Genomic DNA, 13522 nt, shown 5'->3' with positions numbered 1-13522 from the left:
AAAACCCCTGTGTTCTTTTGATTTATTTTCGGAAGAACACAACAGCAGTGTGGACGTAACTCAGGTTGTGTCAGAAAAACGGCTGTTTTTCCGACAAAACTCTGTAGTGTAGACATACTCTTAATGAATAAAAAGAAAAACAGTGGGGGGGGGAATCAAAAGAGACCATTTTTTACTCACAAGAATCACGTGACATGGTATTTGTGTGTGTGGGTAGAAATCATTTAAATTAAGTTTTTGCTGAAATATTGGTTATTGAACTGGGTATCTATAGTTTGAAATACATGATGATTTTGCATGACTTAGACATCTATAGTAAAAACAGAGGAGAGTGGGAAGGAAACCTGATGCATGGCATTCAGTTTAAGAGTATGGTACTAATAGATCACAATGGAATTCAGATGTAATCATTAATACTCTTCATAAACAGGTGCTAGGATCTAGGAAGATACAAAAGTTATACATCAGATGAGATAAAACCCTTTTCAAATAGTTAATTTCACACTTTTTATAAACATATAAACACAAGCTATCGAGTTTAAAATCCTAGTTTACAAATAAATACTTCTTTAGCCACAGTTTTTTTCTTTATTTGTAACTACTAAGTTTCTAGCAATTTTGTCCAATACCTGTAACAGTAGATCGTGTTTAATCACATGCCTCGTACTCAGGGGCAAAGCAGAAAGTCCCTAATCATCTATATATATCTGTGCACAAAGCAGAAACTTAGCACATAGATCTCACCCTTCCCAAACTGAAGAGAACTGCTTAGCCATCTGTACAGAACCATTTCCCACCTCTGAATCCCAGAAAGGTTATTATTTATTGTTCATATAGGGGAATGACTGGACACAGTGTGGGTCAGAGAAAAGGGTGTGCAGTCCCAGAGGTTAAGCAGAATTCACAAGACTTCACTGATTTTCTTCACCCCATCATGTTGCAAAGGGTCCTCAATAGCACATGTATGCATTTAGCAGTGTAGCTCCATTGGAATCCACAAGCAAGTGCTGAGGTTCAGAGGTATGGAGACATGACATTTTGGGGTTGCTCTAATCTGTTGGGGTATGTCTACACAGCAAAGTTATTTCGAATTAACAGCCATTATTTAATAACTTTACTAGCGTCTACACAGCCAAACCGCTATTTTGAAATTAATTCGAAATAGCAGAGCACTTATTTCAAATTTGGTAAGCCTCGTTCCACGAGGAATAATGCCAAATTCGAAATAGCTATTTCAAAATAAGTGCGGTGTAGAAACTTATATCGAAATACGGGGCCTCTAGCCTTCCCAGGGTGCCTTGGTGGCCACTCCAGCCTCAACCAAGAACACTTCTCTCCCTCCCTCCTCCCCGGAGCCCTTAAAGGGGTTGACTCTGGCCACAGTGCCTGTGCCAGCTCCAAGCCTGCTAGCCCAGAGCCAGCAGTCACTGCCCCTGATTCAGTGGCCCTGATCCAGTGGCAGTCCGCCAGCTCCCAGGAGCCTGCCAGGGCCCTGAGAAGGCGGGCGCCTTCCTGGTCCAGGGTGGAGATCATGGACCTTATTCAGGTTTGGGGGGGATGCCCCCAATGTCCATGATCTCCACACTAGACGGGGGAATGTGGCCATATATAGCAGGATAGCTGCCAGCCTGGCCACCAAAGGCCACATGCGAACCCAGGAGCAGGTTTGCATGAAAATCAAGTTGGTCCGGCCTGAGCCCTGAGCTTCCCCTCCCGCTTCTTCCTCTTGCTTCCCCCTTCCAGCTCCCTCCTCCCAGGTTTCCCCCTCCTCTCTCCCACCCTCTCTCCTTTCCCTCCCATTTCCTTTCCCCAGTCTCACCAGAGCTTCACTCCTTCCCCCCAGTTTTGTTAAATAAAGAGAGTTTGTGTTCATGAAAATATGTGTATTTTATTTGACATCAGGAAGGGGGGTTAGGGAGGGGTAAGTGGAAGGACGTGAGACACAAGCCCCCAGTGGGGTAGACCAGGGAGGCTCTTAGTGCTCCTCAGGATGGAAGCTCTCCCACGAGGCCTCCTGGATACTGACAGCCCCCTGATGGACCTCCCAGATGGCAGCCTGCAGAAAGTGCAGCCAGGCTCGCAGCAACGTGTCCATGAGAAGCACCAGAGTGGCCAGAGGCAGCTCTGGCTCCATGTTGCAGAGTGTTGTGGTGCCCCGAGTGAGGGCAATCAGAGCACGCAGAGACAAAATGCTTTGCTGTCCCTCAGAGAGGTAGGCAAGCAAGCAGGGAAACCTGAGAACTGGCTGTCCAGGGGGAGTCCCTTTAAGCACAGGCCTCAGATATCCTCAGGCAGCAGCCACACAAAGTAACTCCTGACCTGATGCCCTGCCAGACCTGGTTCCAGCTGGCCTTAAATGCGATTCAGCGTCCACTCAGTGTGGACGCGCTATTTCAAAATAGGAAAAAGCTATTTCAAAATGCATTTTGTGTAGACGCGTTATTTTGAAATAAGTTATTGCTATTAAATAAGCTAAGTTATTTCGAAATAAGCTATACCCTTGCAGATCTTCAACAGGCCTCGTATCTTACTCCATGGAGCCACTGGGAAAATCCTACTTCCATTTACCCTGATGGGGTACTATGAGAAGGATCCCCCCAAGGGAATCCTTCTAAAAAATTTTACCCACAGCTCCTTCCTTATTATGGGAGGAGATAAGCTGAGCTTCATTTTTCCACTCTGAAATGTAAGGGAGGAGTGGGGAAGCCAATGGATAGAAGGCAAACTTATCCCATAAAGTGCTTCTATTTTTTTTTGTTAAGGAGAAAGGTAGAAAAAACTTCAGGAAGTTTCACGACTCTCTCAAGTTCCTGCTGCAAATATCTAATTATTTAGAGTGTGTTATTCTTAGTACCATGTATAATAAACAATGGCAAAAGCAAAAATTATCAGCTCTTCTGTGCTTTAAGAGATGCTAATTATCTTTGTCCAAGAATAATATTACAAACACTCAGCATACAGTTAGAACATATCGCAGTGTGGTTGCAACTGTTTATCTATATACTGTTGGAGAAGTAAATTTGTTGACTGAAATGATAATCTGTAGATTTTATTTTCACAAGTCTCTATGATAGCCAGGATGGGCAAAGGCAAGTTGGATTTTCCACACTTTTTGCATCCCACAGGAAGATGCTCACAACACCCTAAAAATCTTGCCAATAATTCTTTTTTATGTTTACAGCTATGATGTTGTTGCTAAAACACTGACGTGTAAAATAATAAAATGCAGGGTGGATTGATATAAATCAAAATAATTTAAAACACCAATTGTAATCATTATTTAAATCACCAGCAGGAAATCTTGATTTATGTTATTTTTAATCAGGCTTTTCATTTTTTGGTTTCAGTTATTTTCCTTTAAAAAAAAGTTGATTCATAAGGGGCGATTTGGGGGTTCTTTTTGCTAACAAGTAGACTCTAGCATAGTTACAAACATAATCTCATTACATTTATATTATATTAGGAAATAGTGAATGACACATTTCTTATCTATTAGATGATGATGATGAATTTTTTACTGATTATTTATATCAAGCTGAGTTTGGCTGATAACTGAAATACACAAAATAGCTTTTTAAATTGTTGTAATCAGTTAGCTAAAACTATGTTAACAGTACTGAATACATACAAAAACCTAGTAAAAGTTTATCAAGACATATTTTGCATTTACAGCTACATCATTTATCAAACAAACAAATATTGTCCTTAGTTAATGAAATTAACTGTTTCTGGTTGCTAAGTCCTTTAAGATTTTAAAACTAGTAGATCTCACCCTTACCTCACAGTTGGTTTCTCAACTTTGAATCAATGGGTCACTGCACTGAACTAGTTGAATACATTGAAATGGAGAAAATATTCTCTCTGCACCTGCAAACGGGACTATTGCTGTCAAAAGTTGATTCAAGTCTTTAACAAACTCTGATTCCAGTTGTTCAAACAATAACTTTCTCTAACATTTTGGCAGCAAATATGTACTACCTGAATCCTCTTCCCCTGTATGAATAGCATAGTTAGCACAGAGGGTAACTTAGGTTGCCATAATTTAAAATTTAATTTTAAGACAGGTTTATTTTTAAAACAACAAATTTACTAAATAAAAAAATCCTCTTAAAATAAAAAGATTCCTTTTGGTTATTCTTTTACAAATTAACTGATTTTTCTTCACCATTACAAAATCATTCAAGAAAACTTGCTCCCAATTGAAAAGCAATATTCTGAATTCATTAATGATTTAGACACTATTGTGACTTCTAAAGTAAAAAGGTTAATGGTTTCACAGCCCAACAAGTAATCCAACTCATTAACAACCTCACAGCTGAGGATCTCAAAGTGTATCAGAAATATTAAATAAAGACTTATAATACTCCTCTGTACTATAATTATTCCCAAGTTACATATGGGTAAATTGATGCACAGGGTGGTTAAATGACTTGCCCAAAAATTACACAGCAAGTCAATGGCAGAGCTAGAATTAACTCAAAAGTTTTTATTCTTTTCCCTGTGTTTTAGCCACCAAACTAAACTGCCTCACATATAACATATGATTATACTTCATTATAATGATGACTACATGTTGGACATGATTTTTAAATTTAACACATCAATTAACTAATATCAATTCGGAAAACAATTAGCAGTAGTCAATGAAATATTAAATATCTGAAGAGATACATGTACCTTTCCCCACACCCTTTCATCATGATATAGTGAATATGTTAATTTTATTTCAGCTGTTAGAATCCAAAAGTAAAGATAACAGAGCCAAATACTCCTACCCTTTCACTAGAGAGAACTTTGTTCTGTGAACGTATCCTCCTTAATTCCACTATGAGTAAGGATGACAAAACTGTCTCATGGTATCTAACAGTAAGCACCTAGATCCAACAAAAGAAGCTAATCTGGGAAACTCTCCTGGGTGTTCAAACAGATACTGTTCCTTAGCTTTCCTATGCTTATATATTGTGAAAATCCTGTTGCTTAGCTACTATGACAACAGCAGCAAGCAAGAGAACACAAATGAAAAAAACAAGTCAATAACCATGTGTTATAAGATGTTCTGGGTTTGAGAAAAATTTCTAATTTATTATGGAATATTCATGAAAAGCAATTAAGAAAATATTGATTTGGATATTTAAGCAGTCAAAAGTCAGGAAATAGAGTTAAGCCCATACTTGCAACTGTAACAGCAGCCCTTCAGTGTATAACATTATAGCATAGACCTTAATTTCACGATCACATAATATTCTTTCAAATTATACAATGTGTCTTGCATGTTTTTCCTTGTTGAATAATGATCAAGTATATAGACCATGTAAATCAATGTAGGTTGCTTGTGCATAACAAAAATGTAATTATCACCCTATATTATTTTATTTAATCTGTAGCTTGTTGTGTAAGTACTCTATACTAAGTATAAGTCATAAAAATGACTCTCGTATAAAGTAGTGCATAGTTCTACAAGAAGCTATAGACATTTGTTAAATATGTATGTTGCAAATGCATCCAGAGGCTTCAGTCAGGCTCTAGCTTCAAGTACTATACAAATACATATGAAGACATGGTCTCTGTCCCAAAGAGCTTACAGCGTGGCATATATAGGGTAGAAGTAGGGGGATATAATCAAAAGTATATAATTTTATATACAGATCTGCATTTACAATTTAGCAAATTATAAATATGCAAAATATCAACTGTCCCCACCCTCCCCAAAGCCTAGCAATCACTAATTGGTTGACTGAGGATAGGCATCATGTAAAGGTGGGGCTGAATTAGGAGATAGCAGTGGCCTTACAGGTAGCTCCAGCTGTGGTGTTTATCTAGTTTGATATCATTGGAATGTCTGACTTTGATCAGTCTAGGAGGTCCTTAAGAAGACCAACCCCTTTGAACGCAAGGATCTGCACAATGCCAGAAAAGGGCCCCTCTTTCACTTGAACTTATAAATGCAGATCTGCTAAACTAGGGCTTCCTGCACTCATTAGCAGCCAGTGATGGATTAACATATGGGCCCAAGGGACCTATACTCAGGAGCCCTGGCTGATTTGGGAGCCCCTGCAGGAATAGCAGAACCTGAGTAGAAGTGGAGAGGGCCACCGGCATCAGAACTGTGGCTCTACCCCAACTCTTCCCCTGAAGCCAGGCCTCCTCCTCTTCCTCTTCCCTCCATGGCCCCACCCCTGGCCTGGCCAGAAGCCAGAGCCAGGCCAGGTTAACAGTTGCCTAAGAAGCCCTAGTTTCTGTAGGGAGCCCTGGATCCTCTACCAGCCCAGGATGGGTGGCTGCAAGGCCAGAGAACAACCCCCACACTGTGTCCCTGTCCCATGAGTCACGCCACCAAAGCAAAATGGAGGGTCCAGGGCTCCCCACAGCAACCCGGGCTTCCCTGAGCACCCTCTTGTAACATGGTCTAGCTCCAGCTTCTGGCCTGGGCAGAGCCTTGGGGTGGGTAGAGAAAAAGCAGGAGGCAAAGGAGGTGTGGGGACAAAAACATTCTTTGTGCTCAGGGCCCCAATAAATCTTAATCCACCTCTGCAGGAGGTCAGCCACTATGAAGGTCATGAGGAGAGGCATAGGGTAGGAAGAAGGTGCAAGGCCAGTAAGGGATCTTCTGGGTCATGAAGAAATAATTAATACTGAAACTAAATTCATATTTTAAAATATATACATCCACTCCATCAAGTTTTCAACAACATGAAAATCTTATGCACAAGATTAATAACATTTTTTCTGCAAGTTGGCTTTAATTTCCATGGCTTCCCAAACTTCAAAACACCTCCACACATGCCAACGTATACCATTCCTGCCATACTGTTTTTTTTTTCTCAATGTTCATGCTTTGCAATCTAAGCAGTCCCAGAGAAAAACACCAGTCCCAAATGTTTCCTAAACACAGTAAATTGTGACAAGTGGAGTGTAAAAATCCTTATACTCTTAGACTATTTCTTTACTTAAAACTAATCTAGCAGCAGAAAAGTCTGCACATTGCACTTCATAATAAATTGGCAGCAAGTGATGGAGGGATTAGTAACAACATTAACACATTATTACTAAATGAATTGGGAAAAATCACAAATCTTTAAAAACTTTTCACCACCCTTGTTTTCTGTGGTCACTGTAAGTATGCATTTACAATAACTTCAGACTGCACCTACTGAACTTCATGTTTAAATATGAAATTATAATTTTAAAATTAACATTGCAGCTAAAGGTTAAAGTTATGAATATGAGACCTTATAGTACAGAGGAACTCACTACTACTGGCAAGAAAACAGACTGTTTGAATTTAAACACACACACTCACTCATGCACACAATTAAGGCCCTGATCCTGCAAACATTTAAGCCTTAGGTGATCATTTGAATCATGTAAGTAGTTCAGTGAGACTATTTGTGATTATAGTTATGCATGTGCATAGGCCCGGATCCTGTAAATAACTCTGCAGGGATGAACTGTTGTACCTGCACGTAACTCTTTGAAAGTCCCATAGTCGGCTATTATCCAGGATTATAATGAAGAAAAATTACCGAGATTGCAAATTGGCTGGGAACATCATTATTTTAATCTGTGGAAAACAAAAACAAAAAAACAAAAAGACCCAACAACAACAACCAAATATCTTTATTCTCTTGTTTGATCATTTGGAGAACTAGCTCTTCAATTATTTTTTCTTTTAGTTTACTCTAGGTTTTTTTTCTCACCCGGAAAATAAAGGAAATAGTTCGCATTTAACAGAGGGGACAAGAGTGTATTAGCCAGAAGCACAGAATAAGAAGCCTCAAACTGCTACTTTGCCCTTGGAGCATTCAGTTCTCCAGCTGTAAACTGCACTAAGACTATACCTAGTGCAACACATGCTGGTTGGGCATGTTGTGAGAGGGAGGAAGGCTCTGTCCCTTCTACTCACCTGTGCAGGGGGAGAGAAATACCAGCTCTGCAAATACCAGCTCTGCCTCCCTCTCCAATGCTTCAGCCCATGATGTGAGTAGCTAATGTGCACTGCCATGATAACCTAGCCACAGTTTGGCCTAAAATGGTTAGAATTCCATCATTTTCCATTTGTATTCACAAATTCCCAACACAGACACAGAATTCCATAAGGTATTATTCTGCAAGGGAATTCTGAAAATCAATGTCCGTGTACAATGAAAATTAGTGAAGAGATATTTAGTCTATATAACCTTTTAAACACTTTAAGGAAATGCCATTATATTTTCTTTGAAAGCATGTTATATAAGTATAAATACCAGATTACAAAAATATAATCAGATCTATTAAATAAAACATTTCATTCTGAATAAAAAAAAATTTATATGAAACCAGATGAACTGCTTATGTGTTCATGATCACTTGGGGCACGTCTACACAACAGGGCTAAAGCTGAAATAAGCTATGCAATTGGAGCTATGTCAATTCTAATGACAGTCCAGATGACCCCATTAAAATGAGGTCCCAACCTACAGTTTGAGAAGTGCTGTTCTAGATATCTAATTGAACATGGGCACATTAAAGACCTGATTCTCCTGATTTCAATGAAAATTGTGCCTGAGAAAGATGTTCAGGCTCTGGCCTTTAACCTGGCAAAGTTAGACAACTAGCAGCTTAACATTTGTTTAGGGTTGCCAGATGGTTTCAACAAAAATACCGAACTCACTTGACATTACATCACAATCTACACTACATCTTATTTAGAAAATACCAGACATTTATACTTTCTCATTTATATTTTCTCAATTTGTTACCTGAACAGAAAGCTCAAATACTGGACTGTCCAGTTCAAAACTGGACACTTGGCAACCCTAGTTACGATTTACTTGAATAATATCAAAGTCAATTTGTGAATGTAATACAACTTCAACTATTATCTAGTGCTTGGGAATACTACTGAGTGTGGGAGATTTGCCTGAATAAGGAGTGTAGAATTGGGACTACATTTACTGAACAGAATACATTTTGAGGATACTCAGCTCACTGAAAGCTTTCACCTTATCACAATTGTGCAAGACACAATTTAAATGCTGAAAAAATTACTCTGACAAAATATTTGAGACATTGTTCATTCCTAAAAAGTACCAAGATCAGAAATAACCTTGCTAAAATTAGACATATTAGGAAACTTAAATGTTAAAACTTTCAATAAAAAAACACCTTTATTCATCTGAAATGCATGCAGAAAACAATATAAACAGATGCCTGAACATTTCCAAACAATTCCCGAAAAGGAATGACAAGACCAGAGTCATGATAGAAAATAAAATAAATGCAATACTGTCCCTCAAGCCATAAACAAGAGTATTTGCAACAGGTCAGGGGAAAAAATGAGCGAACAAATATAAAAAATAATCTGTCTCTCTTTTAACTTCATTACTACACTTTGTTTTTAATTTAGTAAAGGTAAAGTAAAAGATATTTAGATGATGAAACACAAATACGTTCATTTCTAACTGTAAGTTGCTCTTTGATATCGCAGAAAAAGTATGAAATTGCTAAACCAATTTTCACAGTTAATGAATTATGCTTTTCCAGCAAAGAATCTGATGGTCTAATTAGGTTCTAACAATGCTTTTAAATAAAATGTACAAACCTCAGTTTTTAAATCATTACATAAATGCTCAGCATGATAAACTCAGCCTTCATAAAGTTTATTTTGGTCAATTTTCTACCACTCAATGCTATGTTTGGTATCAATAATACATACTGAAGAATATACATAAAATTCAAATCCCAGTAGCAATCTCTCTCAGGTCACTAGTAGAAATCTGAATCAAATCAACTGAAAACAGTTTTGTTTCAAAAATAGTGACAATTGTAGCCCAAATAAAAACTGTTTTATCAAAACTCTGTTTTTGGCATTTCACATTTTAACAATGTGTGCTCCGAACAAGGAGGAAAAAATCAGCTCCTGTTATCATTTTTATATGGGGCTTTCCCATCCTGCCCTCGAGACTAGCTCTTTGCACAAACTTCTGCTAAACAATAGCCTTTGTATATCCTCATATGGACATTTACATAAAGGGTTTCTATTCATACAACAAAGAGTCCCTTCAAAAATCAATGCATTTCCAAACACATGAAAAATATTTATGATCTCTGATTCACAACAATAGAACAAACCAGGATGTGTAATTTTATGCTGATAAACCTGTGCCTCAGAGTTCAGAAAAGCAGAAAATAACAGCTCAATCCCGGCACAGCTTGTGCTTATTAAATATACAAGCCACCCCCTTTTCATCCTCTTATAACACACTCGCAGCAGAACTGCCCAGCATGGGATCAGAGGCACCCCACCCAAGGCTTTTCACATCATAAAAATGAATCCAGCCTCATTATGACAGTCAAGGGAGACTATTTAATATTTGCTGCTGATTATGTAGATGAAAGAATGAAAGGAAAATGAAAGATTATACAAACCTTGCATCCCCACCTTCAGTTTTTCAACCAGAATATGCTAGTGCTTGTGAAAATATGAAGCAAAGAGGCTCAAGACCAATCAGCATACACAGGCATTCCAAGTTAGCCAATCGCAAGCACCTACCATTGGATGTTAGCCAACCATATCATAGCTCATTACTCAGTCAGACAGCAAAAGGCTGGGGGAGGGGAAATAATAATAATAAAAAACCCTTTCAGAGATGGCTAACATAATATAAACTAGTCAAGATTAAGAAATAAAGGGTTGTCTTTGTGTTACTCAGTAAGATTGCTTTTTGTCTGACAGAAGCAGTCAGAATGCAATTTTGCATTTTCTAAAATTTAAATTATAAATTTAAACTTTAAGAGCCCCCGATGCAATTACCTCTTTATAGAAAGAGACTGAAAATGAACACTGATTTCAATTTAGTGTCAGAAAAATGCAAATATTTAGGAGTATCCAAAATGTTAGTTCATTTAAAAAAAAAAAAAAGCTTAATTCAAACAAAATACAGGATCAAAAAAGAGAAACAGAGCAGCTGTTTACAAACATTTTTTCATATATCCAAATGCAGACAATACATACATATTTAACAGATCATGCATTTATATTGTGAACTCTACTTGGCCTTTTTGGGAAAAAAAATGTTTTAACCACACAACTACATTTTGGGATGCTAAGATTTAAATTACCTTATTGTGTGGAACATTACCTTATTTATGTGGAAAACTCTAAAGAAAATGTTAAATTATCCTCTTAATCAGTAAGCCAAATCCAACAACTTTAGAAACAATAACTGCATTAATCCATCAATTCTCCTTTTCCTTTTTATAAATTGGATGCTAAAATTTCAAAATTAGATCCCTTCTCTGTAAAACCTCCTTTTCTAGTTCTAAAAATAAAGTATTGCATCCACACAGCTCATCATTGGAAAATCTTAAAACCAGAAAGCTAGTTATAGTAAAAAAACAAATAGAAAAACTCATAATGTTTCTTTGTGTTTCACCATCTGATGATTCCAAAATTTCATAGGTTTGAAATTAACATAAAAGATTGAGAAAAATTGAGTTTCTCCTTTATGATTCCACACTTTTTTACATGTCCTATGCTCCCAAAATAAAAATCATATTTGTTGCAAACTCTAGCTTAAACAGGCCATGTTATTAATTCATTTATAGCATTTCCGAATACTATATAATTTATGCCATTAAATGATGGAGCTGATATCAATAGAAGTCTTGATGACAATCTACCATAGAAAGCTTTTCTTTTGCAAATCAAGAAAGACATAATTCTAAGGTGCCCCAAAAGCCAAGAACTCCGTGGTGATAGTAACTGCTGACAGGCAACCAATAACAGTGACAAATTATACATTCATGGCATCTGCAACAATCGATAAACTGACTCACCAAATTAATAAAATATAGATCACAAAGCATACATTTTTATTAAAGAATAATTTCATGATAACCAAAGTAATGTGGATGCTTCCAAGCATAAGATTTAATTACATGCTGAGCAAATCTGGCATTTTGTGATAAACTGCAAAAATAGTCTTTGCAACAGTAACTGGGAAAGAACATTGCTGACATAGTCTATAAACATGTTTTATAAAGCACAAACCAATATACAGAAAAAAATCACTGAATGGTGGTTATAGAATCCTCTACCATATCCACAATAATAATTACATTTTAGATTTCCCTTGTTCTATAATTTATTTTCGCTAATATCTTGTTGATTTTTGTGTTTAAAATAATTTTTTAAATGATTACCTACCAAGGAGCATTACTATGCTCCAAATAAATTCTTAATGAATCACACATGTTAATAGGGATCATTATTGGAACATATACTTTCTCTAGATAATATTATCTTAAGAATACATAATTCATAGATTCCAAGTCCACATAAGAGACTATTGTGATCACCCAGTGTCACCTCCTTCCCCCAAAATAATTCCTACTGTATATTTCTTAGAACAGGGATGGGGAACCTCCAGCCTGAGGTCCAGATCTGGCACGCTGCTCAATTTAATCTGGCCCATGGCAAATCTATGCACCGAGGGCCAGAAGCCCCAGCATGGTTTGGCGGTGCCTAGGACCAAGGAAGATCAGGGAAACTCTGTGTGCTGGCCCATCCCCAGCAGTGGTTCTGCAGTTCCCATAGGGATTGTAACCATGGCCAATTGGAGCTGGAAGGCAGTGTCTGTTCATACGGGCAGTGCGCACCACACAGAGCTGTCTGGCTCTTTTGCCAAGGAGGTGGACATGGTGTCCAATTCTGGGAGCAGTATAGAGCCAGGGCAGGCAGCAACACTGTGTTGCTGACCAGAAGTCATCTCAGGTAAATGACACCTGACCACAGCCTACCCCCTCAACCTCCTGCCCCATATCAGCACCCTCTCCTCCATCCTAACTCCTTCCAGACTCTGAACTTGCACCTCAAGCCCCTGCCCCATTCCTTAGTCCACTCCTGCACTTCCAATCCCTTGGCCTTACCCCAGAGTCCCCTCCTGCACTCCAACCTCCTCATCCCCAGTTTAGCCCTGGGCCCCGTGCCATCCACAGCCCTCATCCCCTCTCACATCCCAATCCCCTGCCTGACTCAGAACCATCTTCCACATCCTGAACCTTTCATTTCTGGCCCCTTCCTAAGCCTCCATGCCCACCACAGGACTGAGTGACCCATGAGTGATTTTTGCCGTGTCCCTGATAAAAAATCATCCAATCCTCATTTTAAAATGGTCAGTGATGTAAAATCAGCCATGACCCTTGGCAAATTGTTCCAATGGTTAAATACTCTCACCATTACACATTTATTTCTTATTTACAGTTTGGATTTGACTAACTTCCAGCCATTGGACCATGCTAGATTATAGCGCTCATTACTAAATATTTGTTCCCCATGGAGATACCTATAGATTGTCATTAAGTCATCCCTTAACCTTCTCTTTGTTTAAAAAAAAATAGATTGAGCTGTTTGAGTCTCTCACTATAAAGCATGTGTTCCAGTTATTCTTCTATGAACCCTCTCCAATTTACCAGCATCCTTCTGAAGTTGTGGGTACCAGAACTGTACACAGAATTCTGGCAACAAACCATGGACAAACAC

The 13522-nt window shown here is 38.2% G+C and overlaps 1 protein-coding gene across 6 annotated transcripts in view; it reads right to left on the bottom strand.

Annotated features, from left to right (window-relative positions):
• CTBP1 (C-terminal binding protein 1) overlaps positions 1-13522 on the bottom strand; it is a 378668-nt gene that overhangs the window by 206536 nt on the left and 158610 nt on the right. The window contains exon 1 of one of the 6 annotated variants that reach the window (XM_006111642.4): positions 10408-10429. The exons of the other annotated variants lie outside the window; for them this stretch is intronic. Coding sequence (XP_006111704.1) covers positions 10408-10414 — 7 coding nt within the window. The 5' untranslated portion in view covers positions 10415-10429. Of the gene's footprint in view, positions 1-10407; positions 10430-13522 lie in introns of those variants that run through there. 6 annotated transcript variants of the gene reach the window in all.

Source organism: Pelodiscus sinensis, chromosome 5, assembly GCF_049634645.1.
Source record: "Pelodiscus sinensis isolate JC-2024 chromosome 5, ASM4963464v1, whole genome shotgun sequence".
Classification (NCBI taxonomy): Eukaryota; Metazoa; Chordata; order Testudines; family Trionychidae; genus Pelodiscus; species Pelodiscus sinensis.
Note: the sequence above shows the minus strand (reverse complement) of the source record. Positions and strands in the feature narration are given on the sequence as shown.